We start from the raw sequence: 21,646 nt of genomic DNA on the forward strand, positions 1-21,646 counted from the left end.
CTGAGGATAGGCAAATATCAATCCAGATTTAAAAAAAAAATGGGATCATCATGAACAATCATGGAGTCACTAAGAAGTCTTTGAAAATAATTCTCAGTTCCTTTTGTATTGGCTCGCCAGGTTGGTACACTTTGGGAATAGCGTAGTATGAGATCATTACAGCAAAGTATTTAACAAGTCTCCTGCTGTATCCTTGGGCAAGAAAGAAAAAGTAAATCAGATGACAGTAGTTAGGCAGCATTATAAGCGATTTAACAGCCACATCCAAAAATTCATGGAACTGTGCCATGGAAGGTGTTGGTTCTTCTATGATTTGCAACCAACCTTGGTTCTGCTAGCACTTTACACATAACTCTATTACAGCAATTATCACAGGGCATTATAGTTATATAATTACAGGTCTATTATTCCTCACAGTTTGTGAGCTCCCTAAAGGAATGAGTACATGCTAGTCTTCTTGTTATCCCTAGGAGAGAGCATGAGACTGGCACAAAGTAGGCAATTTGATACATGTCTATACATTTTAATTGAGTAAAAACTTTAAAGGTATCATTTCAAGATTTACAGATGGCACAAGGCTGAAAGAAATTGCTAATATGTTGGATGACAGAATAAAAAAAGTCAAAAAGTTCCTGACAAGCTGGAACAATGAGCCAGTGCTTACATAATGAAATTTAATAGAGATATAAGTAACGTCTGGAACTTGGAATTTAAAAAAAAAATTAACTGTGCAAGAACAGAAGAGTTGTGACTTAAAACAGCTGGGTATTTTGAGAGCATATCCAACGTGAACCAATGGGGTATTGTGGCTCAGATTGTTGGCTTTAAGAGAAATTTAAGTATTCAAAAGAAAGAGGGAAGTATCACTAGTCAGAGCACGTCTAAAACATCATGCTTCCGGATACATGTTTTACAAGGGACCACCACAGAAGGTGGCAACAAGGATGGTGATGAACCTGGACACCATGTAATACAGAAAATGACTGAAGAAATGAAAGATATTTAGCGTGGAAAATGATCTTCCAGAATATATGATAACAAGTTTCATGTTTCTGAATTACTGTCTAGAGAAGATATATCATTTGTTGAGCATGCCCCACAAAGCAGAACTGGATTCATTTTAGCTTCAAAGAAGCAGAAAGTTCCCTTTTGGCAAATGATAATGAATTGTAATAATTAAAACTCTTCCAACATGGCAGGTAAGTACGTACTTTCTGAAACATGGACTTCCTCACCATGGAAGCATTCAATCTGATACTGTATAGCCACACCTGGGGGATGGGAAAAAAGTTAATTCCTATCCAGTATAACCAGTTTGACTAAGTAACATCTGATTTAACATGTACGGTTTCATGTTATTTTATATGATGAAAGAACTGGAGGGCAGACTGCTATAACTTGCCTCGAATGACTTGTGAGACTCATTTCTGAAGGAAACTGCATACACAACTTTTCTGATATTGCTTTTGAGAAGGATGCTTGGGTCACTGCAGCAAATACACCCAAACCCAGAGTGATGGCGGAGGAGAGGTAAGACACTGCCATGTCTTCTGTGGCCAGAACTCTGCACATGCCCGCAGGTATGGGAAACCAGGAGCTGCCCACTATGATGTAGGTACACTACCGAAATACATAAAAATACATAGACAATCAAGAAGAACAAACTTTTAAACTCCATAACCATACCCTCCATCTTTTTTACACTGACTCCCAGACTTTTGACTGATTTGAAACAATTTTCCCAGCAAAAAAGCTTTGGCTATTTAATGAACTATATATTATAAAAAGAAGACATGAGCAAACAATGGAGTTCATTTATAAGTATATAAAATATGCAGTTTTTCAAGCACCTTTCAAATACCTGCAACAGCCAGTTTTATCACCACAGATACACATCTACTGGTTTCAGAATAATTCAAATCACAAGAATTCAAAAGTGAATTAAAATGTGACTTACGTCCAGTGTAATACAAGCAATTTTTCAATGCATCTTGACTAAATGTAAAATATCATCTGTTTTTGCGACAAACAAGTCTGTGCCATTAATCATATGCTTCCAGCTGCAACAACTCACATTCAAATTAAAACCATGAAATAGCATCCCAGTGTCAAGATTCACACAAACTGATCTTTTAACAGATTGGGGGGGGGGGGGCAGAAAAACAACATCCATTGAAAGAAGAATCTGGAAACAATGTTACACAATAAAAACATCTGAAAGAGCTTAAGCGCACAAGCAGATAGAATTCTGGTTTTTGAACTGCACAGGAATAAATGTTCAACAAAATTCACTGCCTGCTCTTAAACCACGAATATATCATAAAAAGAAAAAAATACTTCTTTTTATAGCCACGGGGCTGAGCGTTTTGCTGTTTATATCTATCCCAGCATACACATCCACAGTACTGCCAGGACTGTCCCCTCTGACTTCACTGGGAAGCCAGACAGGAGACTGTCCTGCCCGGGGTTCCTTTTAGTTGATTCAGTTTGTGTCCAAAACTGGCCCCAGAATCCTCTCTTCTTCGGTCACTACGCTCCTGCCTGCCAGTGACAAAGCTCCAAACAGCTCCCTTCCAGCTACAGATACTACAATGTTCTGTTTAAAACTCGACTTAGAACTGCGGTAGAGAGCTTGTGGGCTGTTCCACAAACAGCGCCACGGCATCCGCTGCACGTTCAAAACTAGGACGGTGCCAGGAGCCAGCAAAGTGATATATTCTAGCTTAGCCATGTCAGGCATTTTCCAGGCCCAGAGAAGGTTTCATATGGTCAGCACATGGGCCAAAGGATGCACACAGCTGTCCTGTATTTGCCCCCTTGTGTCCTCCTCTGGTGACCTGCCCCCTTGAACTCCCTGCACACGTTTCCAGAAAGGGACGCTATGCAAGGAGAACATGCTCCTCTGAGTCTTTCCTTTCGGCCTCAGGGCTCACACTATATTGCTATGGGGCTCGACACTCCAGGGTATCATCTGGTAAGCCGTACATTTTACTCTGTTCTCAGGTGACTTCTTTTTAAAATGGTACCCCAGCCCTAGACTGTCTTAAGAGCCAGACGAAAAAGAACAGACAAAACTTTGAAAAACCAACAATACAAATAAAAACTTTAATAGCCATACTGCCCATCAAGGTTAACAGTTCAGCTTCTCCAACTAACAAACCAAGATGAGACCAGGGTAGTTAAGATAGGAGATATAAAAATAGAGTAAAGAATCAGCGCTTCACCTCAAAAGGTTGTATGCTGGCTGCCTGGGTGGCTCAGTTGGTTAAGCGACTGCCTTCGGCTCAGGTCATGATCCTGGAGTCCCTGGATCGAGTCCCGCATCGGGCTCCCTGCTCGGCAGGGAGCCTGCTTCTCCCTCTGACCCTCCCCCCTCTCATGTGCTCTCTCTCTCTCATTCTCTCTGTCTCAAATAAATAAAATCTTAAAAAAAAAAAAAAAAAAAAGGTTGTATGCTTTAACTAGATTTTCTTCTCCTGTACTCATTCTTTCTTTCCTCCTCTTGTCCGCTTTCACAGAGACACTTTGTCCCAGATGATGAATGAACGAGTATATAAGACTATAATATCATAATAGCTGATGGAGGATTTTCCCAAAACAATTTAACTGAAGGTAAAGTTGTAAGTGATAGCTGCACATGTAGATTGCAGTGATTTTCAAACTCAGTAAAATAGACTAGCATCCTCTGGAGAGGATTTTTTTTTTTTCTTAAAGATATTATTTATTTGACACAGAGAGAGAGAGAAAGAGAGAGATAGCACATGCGCACAAACAGGGGGAGCGCAGGCAGTGGGAGAAGCAGGGAGCCCGATGTGGGGCTCGATCCCAGGACCCTGAGACCATGACCTGAGCCGAAGGCAGACATTTAATTGACTGAGCCACCCAGGTGCCCCAAGAGAGGTTGTTTTTTAAAGAAAAGTAGCACAAGGAAATTAGTAAAACACTGTAGTAACTAAGATTTATAAAAGAGAATGTCAGAGTCAATTTATGCCTTAGAAATGGTCTTGATAACATTTAATCAAATAATTTAAAATATACTGGGACTTCAATACCTTCAAGAAAACTTGGAGTGAAACCTTTTACAAAACCAATAATTCTTTCACAATACTACATATTATTTAATAAAACCTACTAATGTGTATATTTATATTTTTGTATAGGGTTTTCTTAAAGCAGAGTACAATTGTACAATCTTAACGAACTACAGAAATGATCCCTGAAAGTATAGTCTTAAAACAAAAATCTCAGTAATACTGTAAATGACAGATGACTAGCATTCTATTGATTTTTGCAAAATCTCCGCATCTGGGGATGATAATGGTGGTGAGGTGTCATGGTGGTGTCAAAATCACATTAACCTAAAATCCCAGCACCATGTTAAAAGAGAATTCTTTTCCACAGTGTACTGCATGCAAATAATCAAAATGAAGTAAACTATTTAGATCTTTACATCTGGGCAGCACTCAATGCTTTTTGCATAAAACAATGTATAATATATATATATGATATACAATTATATATGATAATATATATTATGTAATATATATAATATATAACTTTGTTTTCAAATTGTCTCATTTTGTTAAATCATGACTTGAAATTACTAGGGAAGGAGGTTGACCATTAGTCTCAGACAAAAGACTTGGTAGATAAAACCTTTCAAGACTCGTTAAATTCATACCCTCACTCCCTAATGCAAATAAATAAATACCTTTACCCTCTAATTGTGATCAGTTTAGAGAAAGGAAGAATTAGATGGAACAGAAAATCCAAAAATAATTATATTACAACCTCTTTCAAATTACAATGGGAAAAAAAAAATCAGGGAAAACTAACATGTATAGTTCCTTGACGTTTTTCCTTTTTCCTTTTTTCCTCTGCTGATCAGAGGGGAAACACAATTTAGAAATCTGAAGGAAAGGAAGACATGGGTGGAAAGGTTCATCCAAGCAGAAAGCTGTATGCTGTCTTAGTTCCAGGAAGTAACAGGACAAAGGAACAGTTAGGGTCCTATGTAGAAGTCAAGAAGATGTTTAATACCTGAAACACAATGGACAGCTATGAAAAAGTTCCAAGGCTCAGAACACCAAAACATCAAGCCTACCTAGAACAGGGCTACAAGAAGGCATTTGACCTTAAAAAGAGAGACGAAGTTGCTTGAAAAAAACAAAAACACACGAGCCATGGCAAAGGCTGATAATATTTAGAAAAAAAGGATCTTCCACCTAGGTATCTGAACTTCATCTGTATTTGTTCTTCCCATTTATTTGGCCGTGAACTGTTACTCTTTCATTTTAGGTAGAAACATGGGATTGGATTTGGGGTCTTTTTCTCTCAGCTCTCCTGCAAACATAGACTCTTTCAAGGATCTGAAAAAACAAAGTAACCTCCAAGAAATTTTAAAAAGTAACCACTAATAAAAAGATTCTTGGGTTTGGTATTGCTCTATTATTCACAGTACAATTCCTGATACACCTCTGTCAAAATTCCCCCAGCGTAATTGATTTTTCTTTGAGTCCTCATCCAAATCCATAGCAAGTTTAAAATTTATGGTGGTAACCCACATAACAAACTCAGAAAGGGAAAACAAACCGTTGATGGAACCTTGAGAGAAAATGAATTTATATTTACCAATTTTGGAGGATAAAGAGCAATCTGACATTTCCATTCTAAAATTTCAGCTGCTGTTGCCCAGCCTCATTTTCACCCAGAACTAAGAAGACTGCAGAGTCAAATGTATTCAGCCTGAGTCTCTCAGGATTTTTTTTACTGACACAAGTAGAATCTAGAATAACCAAGAAATTTTAAGTCTATTCAGAGATACACCTAAAACCTTTAGGTATTTTCGAGATTCTAAATTTAAGGCATAATCATTTTGGATCTTACCAAATTACCACTTAAAGAGATTTTTTATCTGCCCAAGGAGATCTAATGTCCTACAACTTGATAAATAATTGTAAAAATAGACAATCATACATAAAAGAGTAACAGCATCAAAGACAACCCATACTGAAAAGAATACCAACATGCTTATCTATTATCTACTGTAAAGCCCCATATTAAACTGACAACTAAGCCCCTGCATTTTTAACATGGCAGTTTATATTAGGTCCATCCTTACTTACTGAGATACAATCTAATTAGAGGAAAAATTCATTGACACCTAAATCTATTTAGAGGACTTTGGAAGAAAAAGAAAACCAAAAAAAAAGAAAAGTTTTATATTTACACACCCAATTTAAAAAAATACCATCACCTTAAAGAACATGGCAGGCCCCAAAAGAACTTGTTGGGATTGCTAATGGCAAAGTACACAGAGAGAAAATAGGTTATGTTCTACCTTCTTAGCTTATTATGTATAGAATATTACCAACAACCATACCTATACCAATCTTGACCAGGCATTTTGCGGAGACTTACAAAAATGAAAAAAAGAGAAATGCAAATGAAAAATACATTACTTTTTATGCCAAAATAAGGTCTGCTTGGAAAACTTTAACCTGAGGTGCCATGTGGATAGCCTAGGATCAGGTCAAGCAGATTGATTTAAAGCTGTAAAGATTCCTGAACAAAAAGGGATATTTCACCCCCCTACACACAAAATGTGTTCTTAAAATGTGAATTATTCCAATGTGGTTTGGAATCTGAGGCTTCTAAAATATTGGTTTGCTTTAGTGTTACTGTTTTCTTCCCCCCTCAACCTCCAACTTTGTGTAAGACCTGTGTCTTAGCCATTGCATAATCACTGACAGGAGTATTTTTCATAAACATAACTGCTAAGGTTGGAAAGAGAATTGTATCACTATGGTTCTGAGTATCCCTATGGAATGAACCACAACTGGTTTATTCTGAAAAATCTCTCACTCTTTGTATAATGAATCTGTCATATAAATTTCTTTGATTAATTGATGCTGCTGTGCACAGACAGATCAATCTGTCTTCTTTTATTAGCAATAAGATTTTTAAAATCTACACATTAAATTGATAGATTTGGTAACATCTTAATCTTAGTTTAACTGCCTACATACTTAATTTTAACAATTCAGCTACATATGATCATCCAGAAATGGATATTTTTCTTTGTGAAGTCTTTCCCCAGTCACATTTATCTTTTTTTAAACCATGGATATTAACTTAGGCTATTTAAAATAACTCGTTACTGGAAAGCAATCCAAGAGAAGGACCGTAAGTTCTTCACAAAACATATTTTCAATGCTTTTGACCAGAGATATTTCTAACAGTACAGAATATTTTCAATAGTTTTACTGTGGTATAATTGATATATAATAAACTGCACATATTAAAATATACAATGTGGTAAGTTTTGATTCATGTGCATCTGTGAAACCATGACCATAATCATGATAATAAGTGTATCTATCCATCACCTCCCAAATTTTCTCATGACGCTTCAAATCCCTCCACTCCATCCCTCCCCAGCCTCCTGTCCCTATCCCTCAGGCAATCCCTGAAACACTTTGGCACTAATTATTAGTTTGCATTTTCTAGTACTTTCTATAAATGGGGTAGGAGTTTATCCCAATATGGGAATACTACCTTATGTGTTCCATTTTGTCTAGCTTCTTTCACTTAGCATAATTACTTTGAGATTCATCCACATTATGACATGTATCTATAGTTGTTTCTTTTTTATTGCTGAATACGATTTCCTTATATGGATAGGTCACATTTATTTATCCATTCACCAACCAAAGACATTTGGGTTGTTTCCACTTTTCCTATTATAAAATTGCTATGAACACTTATGTACAGTATTTTGTGTAAACATCGGTTTTCGTTTCTCCAAGAGTGGAATGGCTTGATTATAAGATTGGTTTGCATTTATCTTAAGAAGCTGCCAAACTGTTTTTCAAAGTGTACCATTTTACATTTCTACTGGCAGTGAAGGAGATTCTTGTTCTTCCATATTCTTTCCAGAATACTTGATATATTCAGTCTTTTAAATTTTAGACATTTTAATGTGTGTGTGGTGATTTTAATTTCTATTTCCCTAATAAGTAATGATGGTGAGCATCTTTTGCATGTGCTTATTTACCTTCTTTATATCTTCTTTGATAAAGGTATGTTCAAAGTTTTTGCCCATTTTTAAAATGTTTCTTTTCTTATTATTGAGTGTTCTTTATATACTTTGGATACAAGTTCTCTATCAGATACATGATTTCCAAATAATGTTTACCTAGCCAATAAATGGCCTTTTCATTCTCTAGTAGTGTCTTTCAAAAAGCAGAAGTATTATGAAATCCAATTAACCAATTTTTTTTTCATGGATCATACCTTTGGTGTCTTATCTAAGAAATCTTTGCCTAACCCAAGGTCACAAAGATCATCTAAGTTTTCTTCTAGAAGTTTTATAGTTTTAGGTTTTATATTTAGGTCTAGGATCTATTTTGAATTTTTTTTTACATGTTATAAGGTTAGGGTAATTTTTTAATTTTTATTTTATTTTATTTTTTTAAAGATTTTTTTTTTAAAGATCTTATTTATTTATTTGACAGAGAGAGACACAGCGAGAAAGGGAACACAAGCAGGGGGAGTGGGAGAGGGAGAAGCAGGCTTCCAGCGGAGCAGGGATCCTGATGTGGGGCTCGAACCCAGGACTCTGGGATCACTACCTGAGCCAAAGGCAGACACTTAACAACTGAGCCACCCAGGAGCCTCAGGGTAATTTAAAAAAAAAAAAAAGGATTTTCTTTGAGAGAGAAAGAGAGAGCACGAGTGAGCACAAGTGGGATGTGGGGGCAGAGGGAAAGGGAGACGTAGACTCCCCACTGAGCAGGGAGCCCAGTGCAGGGCTCGATCACGACCTGAGCCAAAGGCAGACATTTAACTGACTAAGCCACCCAAGCATCCAAGATTAGGGTAATTTTAAATCTTGTTTAATGTGTTATTTTTGTCTATCTGCTACTAATTTCTAATTTTATTGGATTTTAGTCAGAAAACATACATGGTCATATGTAAATTTCAGGTGTATTTTAAAAGAACATGTTTTCTACTTGAGTGTAAAATTCTGTAATTATCAATTACATCAAGTTTGTTAATTGTCTATTTAAATCCTTCATGTATTTTTATTTATTTGACCTATTGTCTTATAAAGAAAGTATGGATAAATTCTTCTGATTGTGAACCTGTTGGCTTTTTCGTACATTTTTCTTAGTTTTAGTTTTATATAGTTCAGAATTATGTAGGTAAATATGTAAAGGTTCATGATTACTCAGTTATCCTAATAGAGCTACATGAAAATCCCTCTATTCTTAGTGTTCTTTGTTTTGAATTTCATCTCCTGGTACTTTCTTTTCAATGGTTTTTAAGGATATCTTTTCTATCCCTTTATTTCTACCTTGCCGCATTTTGTTGTTGCAGAAGTGTCTCTTATAACCAGAGATAGCTAAATAGGTTATAATCAGTTTTTATGCCACTCATTTAAAAGGGGAATTTAATCTACTTACATTTATTTTGATTACTGATGTATAGATGTTTTCTAGGTCTCATACGATTAATTTTGCTATTTTTCCATTTTTGCATTTTGCTGAATTTATCAAATATCCTTAGCTTTCTATCTTTATAGTGTATTTTCTTAAATTTTATTTCTTAAAAAGAAATTCTCATGGGGCACCTGGTGGCTCAGTCAGTTAAGTGTCTGACTTCAGCTCAGGTCATGATCTCAGGGTCCTGGGATCTAGATCCACGTTGGGCTCCCTGCTCAGTGGGGAGCCGGCTTCTCCCTCTGCCCCTCCCCCCACTCGCTCTCTCTCACTTTCAAATAAAATCTTAAAAAAAAAAACCTCATGAACAAAGTTCACACAAGAAAAAGCAAATTCTATTTGATCCCAGTGAACTCACTCCATTCCCTAAGATAATTCCCTAAGATAGCTGAATATGTAACTTTTCAGATTTTTTTTTTTTTAAAGATTTTATTTATTTATTTGAGAATGAGAGAGAGCACATGAGAGGGGGGAGGGTCAGAGGGAGAAGCAGACTCCCTGCCGAGCAGGGAGCCCGATGCGGGACTCGATCCAGGGACTCCAGGATCATGACCTGAGCCGAAGGCAGTCGCTTAACCAACTGAGCCACCCAGGCGCCCCAACTTTTCAGATTTTTTTAAAATGTATTTATGTAGATATCATCCTACTTTCACTGTTTTAGTGTTTACTCTCATTTTTAAAGATACATATTTAAACGTCAATCTTTCTTTTAATTATAATCTATAATCTAAAGAAAATATTCTTTGATTCTCTCTACTTGACTGACATCTCTCATGTTGAAATTAGAAATAACTCACTTGTGTGTTCCTGTGATTACAATTAATGATTTTTCTTCACAATATGTCTAGATTTAAGTCTTTTCTTGGCCTCAGAAGACCCATTAAATTTGAATAGTCTTTTTTCACATTTGAGGTTTTTCTATTTTCTTTGATTATTTTAATCTCTACAGTTTCTCTTTACTCTCCCTTTACACCTCTTAGAGGGATGTTAGAACTTCTATTAACTAGTCCTTTGGTCTCCTCAATTTTCTCTCATACTTTCAGAGCTGTCCTTTTGCAGGGTATTCTGAGGAAATTCCCTAGCTCAGTCCTTAGTTTTATTAATTTACATCTGAGTTGTGTCAATGGATATTGTCACTTTAAATTTTTGTTTCCCCAGTTCCATTAGATTCCTCTTCATGAATACAAAACCTATCTCTCTGAATGTCTTCTTCTGATCACTCTATTACCTCTAGGTCCTTAGGTACTTTTTCTTTTGATGGGGTAAGCTTTCTTTGATGGTGCTGATTTCCCTCATATTGTGGTATGCTGTGATTATATACTTATCTTTTAAGAAGCTATGTTTGCCAGCTCTTTTGTTTACCACTGCCTACTTTCAGTGATTAATAGGGACAGACGAGTGGCTTCTCTCCTGTGTGTGTGGGCTTCCTAACCCACCTGGCAGTCAGTACATTACTAGGACACTGCCTTGGCCTGAGTCTAGCACCCACTTCCAAGATTTAGTTTGTGGGTAAACACAGCTGCTATCCACTACTTAACACAAGGAGAGAAGAAAAATAAAGGCATGGCTCCAAATGTAAAGCCCCAATTAATAACTTTGATAAACTTATTAATAATCCTGATGAATTCTCCTTCTACTTCATGTTTCCATGGCCTATATCTCAGTCTTTGTCATGCTTTCCTTTCTTCATTGCAGATTAAATCTGTGTTATAGGTTTAACTTATAATCATTTTCTGATTTTTGTCATTTTATGAGATTGTGGCAAAGGAGGGAGAATAGACATTAAAAAAACCAACCCTCAATTTTCAATCATAAGTATTATGTATTAATGTATGTATTAAAAAGTTAACTTTAGACGATATTCTTCACATTACTTCTCACAATGATGCCATAAAATATCAGTGAATTTCAATATTAAAATAATTAAGCATTTTCAGTATAGAGCTTTTTGATAATACTTTGGACCTTAAGAAATTAAAAGCAACACATTTATAATGCCTCAAAATAAATCTAACCAGTTCTATTTTGTTCAGTTCTAGGATAGGTCAGAGAACCAACCTGGTCTGGTAAGAAATGAACAGCTACCAATATATTACCTCTTGAACAACTGTCAAGCTGCCATTCTAATTATAGAAATCTAGGAAAGCTGTTTAATCTTTTCTATGAACTTCCATAATCTTTTTTTAATTTTTTTTTTTTAAGACTTTATTTATTTGCGAGAGAGACAATGAGAGACAGAGAGCATGAGAGGGAGGAGGGTCAGAGGGAGAAGCAGACTCGCCGCCGAGCAGGGAGCCCGATGCGGGACTCGATCCCGGGACTCCAGGATCATGACCTGAGCCGAAGGCAGTCACTCAACCGACCGAGCCACCCAGGCGCCCAGAACTTCCATAATCTTTATGGCCAATATTACTCTCCCATCAAAATATCCAAAGAAATGGGCTCGTGATCGTGTGCATGCACACGTGGGGATTATATCTTTAGGGGATGGCATGTAGTTAGTATTTATTAAGTATTTACTGAAATGAATTTAATACAAAACACCATTTTGCTTCCGATGGGTCTAGCTTTACTCCAGTATCTTGGGGCATAACTTGGGAAATTTCTCTCCAGCTTGGAATTGCAGATATGTTTTACATCACAATATGATAGACCCTTAAGATTACAGTGTGTTTTTCAATTCTTTCTAATTTCATGGACTGGTATGCTAAATACTGTAACAGGACTAAGTACAAGATGTAATTAAGATCATACTGAAAGGAGAGACATTACAGAGGAAAAGAGTCTAGGAAAAGAAAACAGATGAGACAAGTCAAGGAGCTGACAGTGAACTTGGTTTATGGATGAAACAAGATTAGACCAAACCCACTGCCACTTCCATGACTTTTGTCCCAGACTGTTTCTAAATTGTCTTTTCCTCTGTGATGTCTCCTTTATCCTTTCTATATGATCCTAATGGCATCTTGCACACAATCCTATTATAGTATTTCCCATACCAGACTGTAATGCTTCTTGAAGTAAGCAGCACATTTAGTATTAGTTCGTATTTCATGTATGTATACCTGTTTCACACAAACACAAAAAGAAAACAGATTTATTGAAATGTCTACTCTACCAAAAAGAAAAAAAAAAGAGGAAGTCCAGGTTAAATGAAAAGAGAAAAAATAAAGCATTATAATCATGCATAGTTGTTAAAGATGAGCTCTATGGTTCCTAGGGACCACAGTGAAGTAGATACTATGGGTTTCAAGATTATACAAATAAACTAGTTCTGTTGTATCAAACAGGAGAATGGTTATCAGCATCCTCAGCTGCTAGAAACGCAAGCAGCCTTGGAAAAGTTAAGAGGCTTGCCCAATGTCCCATGGCTTGTTTTGATAGAGAAGAATACTGGTCTCTCGACTTACAGTGCTGTTGCTGCAATACCACGCTGAAACCAAATACACGATGAAAATTAGTTGCTATTATGGCAACCCCTGGGAGAAACAGAAATATCTATTCCCTTCTAAAGGTTAGGAAGCTCAGAACCCAGCATGAATGTTCTGTGAGGAAGTTCGGTAGAGTTGGAAGATATGATATGACCTGGCTGCCCCAAACAGGAATCAATGGGTGAGGGAGCTACATTAGAGGCACATGAAACCCCTCTTCTCAAGGGGGGAGGGGGGCGCATCAAAAGGCCAGGACACTGGTTTCTTTCTTTTTTTTTTAAAGATTTTATTTATTTATTTGAGACAGAGAGAATGAGAGACAGAGAGCATGAGAGGGAGGAGGGTCAGAGGGAGAAGCAGACTCCCTGCCGAGCAGGGAGCCCGATGCGGGACTCGATCCCGGGACTCCAGGATCATGACCTGAGCCGAAGGCAGTCGCTTAATCAACTGAGCCACCCAGGCGCCCAGGACACTAGTTTCTTGACCATTGTGTGTATTCATGTGTTTATGTGTGTATGTATTACACATCTGCGTGTGTGTGTATACGTATACAGTCTTAGAAGAGTGGATTGTTAAGTACTATACAAAACTATGACTGGGAAGGCAAATTCAAAAAAAATGTCCTAGGGCATTTCTCCAGAAGAAAACAAAAATTAAGGTCAGGTCTACATCAGCCAGTAACAGACTTTTGGGTCCCCAGATTCATTTATTTGGCTCTGTGACTGTTTGGCTCAGTTTTCCCTTAGCAAGTGTAAAAAACGCTTGAATACCACCACCCTGGGATCCTGTTCAACCAATTCAGATAGCTGTGGCCTTTCAACTCCCATCCAAGTGACTTGGCTTTATACCAATATCATTTCCCCTAGTAGAGCTAAGCCTCAGTGAGAAAGTACACAGCTCAGAGAGCCAGGAGTTAACTGGTTGTTCCCATTCCAGAAAGGTCTGGTTCTTCTCCTAGATAAGGAAACAATATTCTATCAAGAAGTTTCGATCATTCAATATTACATATCACACTGGAACCACAACTATAAAAACAGAATTAGTGGAAATACCACTATCTTAAAGCATCTTAAAGCATCTCTTGGGGAGCTTTAGGCAACTGAAGTTTTCTTTTCCAGCCCAATCCCTTGAGAAATAAGTAGTGATGATTTATTAAAACTTACATTTTGCAGATAAGAAAACAACAAGAAGTTCAAATGCACAGAGGGACAGAGCGTCTTGAGGCCACACTCTACTTGCTGAACCTCATTTCTTCCTTACAATTATACAACAGATATGGAATATGCACACTTACTTGTGTGTAGCTGACTATAATTTAGCAGGTAGCATGACTGTAAGGGGGCCCCCCTTACAATTCCTCTGGCCCCCACTCTGTGCTGTCATGTTCCTTTACCAGCATCATGGTTTCTTGCCACCTCCAGAGAATTCCATGTTTGGAGACGTCGAGAAGAGTTTTTGAATGGCAAGTTGTTCTCTCCTACACCAGCAAGCAATCTTTTAACTACACGTGTCCCTTCAAGCAATGTGGCAAAAATGTTTTCCAGACTACCTACACTGTTTCTAATAGAAAACCATTTTGTTTATATGGTCTTGATTCCTTCCTCTGTCTGTTGGATAGTATGACTCTCAGAGGCAGTGACATTAAATTCATAGGTATTTAGCTGGAATTTTTTTTTTTTTTTAAATAGGAGGTGGTAGTGGGGATATGGAGGCAATAATCATAGTATATATAGGACTGGGAGAACACATCAAGTGAAATAAAGAGCTATTCTTCCTTCTGAATTAAGTTTTAATGCAAGATTCTGAAGGAAGAAAGCTTTATTTGGGTGAAAGACATCAAATGGCCTGGGTACAGAAAGCAGAAATTAAAAAGATGCAGGCAGCAGTGCCCCCTGGGTTGCCTGTCAAGAAATTTGCCCTGTACTGTTTCTGGAGAAATTAAGAAATGCAAATAACCTGGACAGATTAACAGCACCCGAAGATAACTAGCAGGATACAAAGAAACAGCACCTTTCACTATGAGGAGGTGGTGTATTCCTCCAGGCAAACAAAGAAACAGGACAGAGTCAACATCTGTTTCATATAACAGCTTGGCTGCTGAAAGAAGCAACCTTTAAAAAAAAAAAAAAATGGCTTAGCTGACAATCCTTAAAAATCATTCAATCACTATTGCATGGGCTGAAGTAAATGGGTAAGTGAACACAACTTGCACTTTTCCACACAACCCTCACCACCTTCTGAAGAAAAAAGTTGTCTTGTCTTTAGAGGAAAAAAATAAAGTGCAAACAAAAATCTTCATGAACTTTCTTTCTGATTGACAACTAGCAGCAAATACTGAAGCGTAAAAGACAGCTTACTGCTTTTTAGCTTTTGCCTTTCCGAGTATCAACGGGGAAGACAAGACTGCCAAAGAGTTTACTGGGTGGGGAAACGACTCAGACATAACTCATTAGACTATCAGAAGGAGAAAACAAGTCATTTGACAAAACCAATTGTGATTCCAGAATTCAGTCAGGGAAAGAAAACGGAATATTATGATGTCTGGATCCTCATCAATTCATGGTAACAAACCAAATGTGTTAAGAAATGAAAAATTTCCTCTTTGGGCTCTATCAGTGTGCAAATGCAATTTCAAAATCAAGAGAAAAATATCTCCAAGTGCATCTGTAGATTTAAGAACTGGAAATTTCTAAAAGGAAAAATTACCAGAGCTGTAAGATCACTGAATCGGCACTGGTGCTTTCAACTCAACTAAATGCCAGATGCTTCATTCACCTTAGTAATGTGGTTACAATACATAAAGCCAAACAGAATGAAAGCAATTAAGAGACATGATAGAAGAGATTTTTCAGGTGGAAACTGAAACCAAAGGGAAAAGTGATAAGGTAGATGGGACAAAAACATTTAATATTAACACGTGTGTACTGCCAAAAACTGTGAGGCTGCTAACCCAAAGACTCTGAGGAGGTCCCTTCCCTGTGACTTTTCAGTTTAAACAGGTGTAACGAATTAAAAATAGAAATTAAAAAAAAAAAAGGAAGATCATCTTGTCCACAAGGGAGCAAGGCATGACCGCAAAGAGAAAAGCAATCAATGTGTGATTTGGGTTATTTCTCGAGCCTTTGGGGACAAAGCTTTATTGAAAGGTGTTTTTTTGAGGGGGTGGGGGTGAGGGAGGGGAAGGGTGTATTATAATATAAATCTTCCAAAACTGTTAGCTATGGGCCAGGCGATTTCTAAGTAGCTGACTTACGTTAATATAGTCTTCACAAACGGTTGTACATAATGCAGGAACTATTATTACTACGTTTTACAGAAAAGGAAGCAGAGATACAGGAAAATGGACTCGCCTAGAATCCTACAGAATGGCTGGGCTTCCTCTAATAGGAAGAAGGGAAATTTGCTGAAAGATTCATCTTTCTGTCTTTTCAGGATCCTGCTAGGTGTCTTGCACAACATCCAGAATAATAAAGAGCACAAGACAAGCAGAGTAATTAATTAAAACTAAAAAAGGATTTAGATTAGTTTCAACAAAAACCTCCCAAATGAAAGAATTTACAAGAAAAACAAATCCACTGAGCAATACTACAGAACGTCCTTTGTAGAGATCAGAACAGCCGTGCTGGATGGTATTAAAAATCCCTTCAAGTACTGAGGGGATTAACCCAGGAATTCGTTCTAGGCCTGTAAATAGCAATATTTGGCTTTACTCAAGGAGAGAAGTACACAAGAGTCTTCCCTTGTGTCCAATAGCTCGTCCATGCAAGGACTGTGCCTCTTTTGCCACTGTAACTGCCACTTTCTAGAACTCAGCCTGGGCATACCAATATGTACTTAATAAATATCTGTTGAATAAATGAAATAAAAAGAATAAAAATATGAAAATGATGTGTTTGTATAAGCCTCGAGATAGACTGGAAGGTTGAGACTGTGACTGATTCAGAAGCCAGTCTTGAAGAGATGGGAAGGGAAGCAGGACTCTAGCACTGAGAGTCAGAACCCGAGGCGTACAAGAGTTGGACTTGAGAGTCAGAAAATCAATGATAGAAGCAGCAGCAGGTAACACGTGGAAGCACTTCTCTTGTTCCAGGCATGGGATAAAATGTGCCATGTAGAGAGTAACTGGTTAAGTGCTTCAGATGGACATCCACCTCCTCCAAATAACCTTGATCAAGTCCCTCAGTCTCTGTGCCTGGCTGTCCTATGTCTCATTATCCGTGAGACAGTCCTAGCACCTACTCATTAGGCATGAAGCTGCAAAAGTGAAATGAGAACTTCACTGGAGGGAAATGGGAATAAGCAAAAAATTACAAAAAGCATTTAGAATTTCAATTTCACATAAATATAGGCATCATCAGTGCAGCCTGGTGGGTGTGAGAGCTAACTCGAGGAAAGCAAGTCATTCTCAAAACAGTGAAAATGGAGGTTGTCCATATACCACCAGGCTGGGCTGATTATGTCTATATTTGTGTCACCTCTTACCTTGAACTTACCCCCCCAACACACAATTTCATTTTCAAAAAAATTTCATTCCTTTCAAATATTTGTTTTCATGAATGTCTCCATAATCAAATCATGAGTTTCTTGAAGACAGGGATGTATTTTAAATATCTTTCATTCTCAACTCCTAGAATCATGCTTGATATACAACTGTGCTAGAATGATTGCATGAATGGTAGGAAAAGACCACACGAGAAAAATGTGAGTGAAAATTTTAAGAGTTTTTAGGTGAAAGATGTAGGAAACACTCTCCTAAGAGAAAGCTGATGAGAACATAGAACTATATATGTATATGCTATACATACAGGTTATATATAAGTTATATATATAAACAAAGTTTCTTACTAAGATCTCCCAAAAGTGACTTCCATTTAACTCCACTGGTCACTGTTAATTCATTTCATTCCATTTCTTACTAGATAAGGAACACAAGGTCATGCCTCTTCCTATTTTGAACAAGTGAGAAACTTAACTTAAGGCTGAAAGCGGGATGATGGAGAGCCTTAGAACCATCTGAGAGTGGTACTCCTCCTGGCAGGGAGGAGCAGGGGTCATGCCAATCTCTTGAATTACCCCTACGGTAAGCAGAGCTATTAGCATTCCCTAAGTCAGTGACGTTGTGGCACTCAGTATTGCTATTTCTGCCATCTATCTTCTTGAATTTCTCCCTTGATTTCAAGATTTTTCCCTGGATTCACACAACCCTCAAAAAAATATTTTTAAATAAAGAACTTAGTGAAGGCACAATTAGATTCTACTCAGAAAAATCACTTTCTCCTTGAAACAGTCTCTTGACTGAAAATAGAACGACTAAAATTGAGGGGGTAGAATACTGCATGCCAAACACATCCTCATTAGCCTGGAACTCATGTACCTGGACCTGTTGTCCTGGAAGTTTTACCTTTTACCTATATCTCAAACTATCACAGAATAACCATCACACGAACTAAAACGTTGCACCAAGCTCTATGGTTTTCTCTTCATTGCAATGTCCATTACTGCAATGTCCATTACTGCAATTGTTAGGGCAGAGGTTTTTCAGCAAAATTAAACCTTGCCTGGGAACAGACAGATTCCCACCTTATACACCCCTGTCCTCTAATTTTTCTTTTATCGTATTGAATTTCAGTGTTACAGTGGCACGGAGTCCAGGCTACAAAAATTCCCTAAAGTGTTCACGTCAATTGTCCAGACACATTCACTATCTGTATCATCCAACTAACATCCATAATAAACGCCTTTATCAATTAATCAACAGTTTCTTACACCTGGAGGGGGTTCAATAAAAGTTTTGTGTCTAGCCTAGTAATAAAATCCTTAATGAAGTATCAACCACACTTAAAACCAATAAAATTCTCAAACCATATATTTTGTTCCCATGGACTTTTACAATATATCCTCTGACTATAATTCTCTGGTCACTGAGAAGCAGAGTCACTAGAAACCACAAAGTAATATTAAAATATTCAACCTAAAAGAGCAGTCTTTTAAAAATTTTTATGTAGAAGAATGATTCCATGCTAAAAACACTCATGCTTTAGAATTTTTGTAGTCATATGACAAAATCAAATGCCTTAAAGGATAAACCAGAATTTATCAGCCACGGTTGATTTAAATATTAATGCTATGAAAGTCAAAGGGAGCTATACAAAAAGACTGGCAGAAGTAAACCTGTCCTAGATACAGCTCTTTAAAACACCTGAGAAAATGAGCTAATACATTAGGGAGATAAAAATAAGGTGGCATCAAACACTATTAAAATGGAATAAAGTTTGTGTTTCAATTGCATCAAGTTAAAAATAGGTCAGTTAGAATGAACTTAGGAAAAAAGAGGGGGGGGGAAGGTCAATATCACAAAGTGATTAAAGAGATGGAAGAGAACTTTCTTCTAAGTCATTAAACTCACCAATATGATCCTGAACTTCAGAGCACTTACCATTTGCCTGTGCTATTAGAGAATTTAGTAGGTTCACTGAATTGACTGATTTCTTTGTTAACCTATTTACATGGGTTAAGACCCTGACGGACATAAAGCACAACCAAAAAATCCCAGACAGAGGGTGTAACGAAAGACTGAGTGATGTATAGTTTGGGGTACAGCCTAACCAATAAATGTGCCTGGCCAGCAAAGAACCCGCTGGCAAAGATTTATTATCGGAACAAATACATTCTAAAAAGATCGAATACGGTAAAACCTGGAGGATGAATACAAACTACTCTAAAATATAGTTCGTTGCCCTGCATAATGTATGGCTTATCTTTCTGTTATGTTAAAATTTTCTTCATACTTTTTGATCAGGAATAAATGTTTTGAACAAATAAAACCAAAGAATATGTAGTGTATGAAACAACCACTAGCATGGTTCTCTAATTAAAAGAAAAAAAGTTTATTACTTAGAACTCTTCAACAACCTTTAAAACATATATAAAGAGAAAGACGTATCTCTATTACCAAGGGAAAAGGTAAAAATGAGTCACCTGCTAGAATAACAATTTTTTAATTACATTTAACATTAATACCGAATTAGCACAAATTTAAGCCAGACACAGAAAGGATTTTAAATGTTATACCTCCAAGTTCCTTTACATTCAAGATGGCATTCTGGAATGGCACTGCTTTTATACTAAAACCTAAAATTAAACAAAAACATAAAAAAGGAATTAGCGGCTTTTCTTTTAAAAATGCATAAAATGCTCAAAGCCTTTTTTAGGCTGATTAAGAGCTACTTTTCATAGCTTTGTATTTATGCAGGAAACAATTCAAGACACATTGATAACACATTATCCTCTTCAAATTTTCAAAACATAGTTGATTATTACAGCAAAATCTAACACTTTTTCAAAATACTGCCCTATTCTTTAATGTTATGTAACTTGTAAATTTTACCAGTAGTGAGAAAGAAATTTGGAAGTACAGAGAAACTTCAAAGAAAATATTAATCTATGAGGACCTTTGCATCTAATTCCTAAAGTTAATTGTCTCTCACATATAACTAAGCAACTCTAGAGAGTAAGGTAACTAAATTACAACCATCTTATATTACAATTACATAGGTTTATGTCATAGTTTTAAGAGCATGGTTAATATCATACATATATTTAAAAGTGCACCTGTAATTGTCTATTTATGTACATTTTATAATACATGCAGTAAGTGATTTCTATTACAATATATATTCAGAGTATAGTTTTTTTTGTTATATATTTAGAACTTAACTATTATCATTCAAGTCATGATTTACTTCAACATATCTGGTTCATAGGTTTTAGTATAAAAGCTTAGCAGTTACAACATACACGCTTATATACCTACACACATACACCAACAAATACACTATTTCTGAAAGAATCCACAAGAAACAAACTAGTGAGGATTCTTGGGACAACTGGGGACATGGAGGTCTTAAATATAAGATTCTTGTTTATTAAATATAAGATTCTTTTTGTTTCATTTGAATGTTTTGCTATATACAAGGACTTTTTTTTCTTTTTTTAAAAGATTTTATTTATTTATTTGACAGAGAGAGACACAGCGAGAGAGGGAACACAAGCAGGGGGAGTGGGAGAGGGAGAAGCAGGCTTCCCTCAGAGCAGGGAGCCTGATGTGGGGCTCGATCCCAGGACCCTGGGATCATGACCCAAGCCAAAGGCAGATGCTTAACGACTGAGCCACCCATGCGCCCCTATACAAGGACTTTTTCAATTAAAAGCCCTACTAATTTTTTTTAAGATTTTATTTACTTGTTTGACAGAGGGACACACAGAGAGAAAGGGAACACAAGCAGGGGGAGTGGGAGAGGGAGAAGCAGGCTCCCCGCCAAACAGGGAGCTCAATGTGGAGCTTGATCCCAGAACTCCGGGACCATGACCTGAACTGAAGGCAGATGCCTAACGACTGAGCCACCCACGTGCCCCAAAGCCCTACTAATTTTTAAAAGTTAATTTATTCAGTCATTTCCAACCACCTAAGTAATCTAAGGTTTTACACATTAGTATGTGCAAATTTTAAGATAATTTCTTAGAAAACGGATGATGACTTAACACTATCAGATATAGAAATACTTTTAGTTGAAGCAAATTATGAAATAATGATAGGTGCCCAGAAAGGTAAAAAGATACACTGTATGTTGTGGATAAAGAACAATTCTTTTACATGGTTCTGCTTTACTGTATAAAAACAGAAGTCAGTATGTATCTTTTTATATTCTGCCCTAT

General features: G+C 36.9%; 1 protein-coding gene across 1 annotated transcript in view; it reads right to left on the bottom strand.

Annotated features, from left to right (window-relative positions):
* Positions 1 to 21,646, bottom strand: part of ARL15 (ARF like GTPase 15) — a 398,974-nt gene that overhangs the window by 223,346 nt on the left and 153,982 nt on the right. The window contains exon 3 of the mRNA XM_081826124.1: positions 20,003 to 20,062. Coding sequence (XP_081682250.1) covers positions 20,003 to 20,062 — 60 coding nt within the window. The remainder of the gene's footprint in view (positions 1 to 20,002; positions 20,063 to 21,646) is intronic.

This window comes from Leptonychotes weddellii, chromosome 7 (assembly GCF_054177405.1).
Source record: "Leptonychotes weddellii isolate Sample4059 chromosome 7, ASM5417740v2, whole genome shotgun sequence".
In the NCBI taxonomy this organism is placed as follows: Eukaryota; Metazoa; Chordata; class Mammalia; order Carnivora; family Phocidae; genus Leptonychotes; species Leptonychotes weddellii.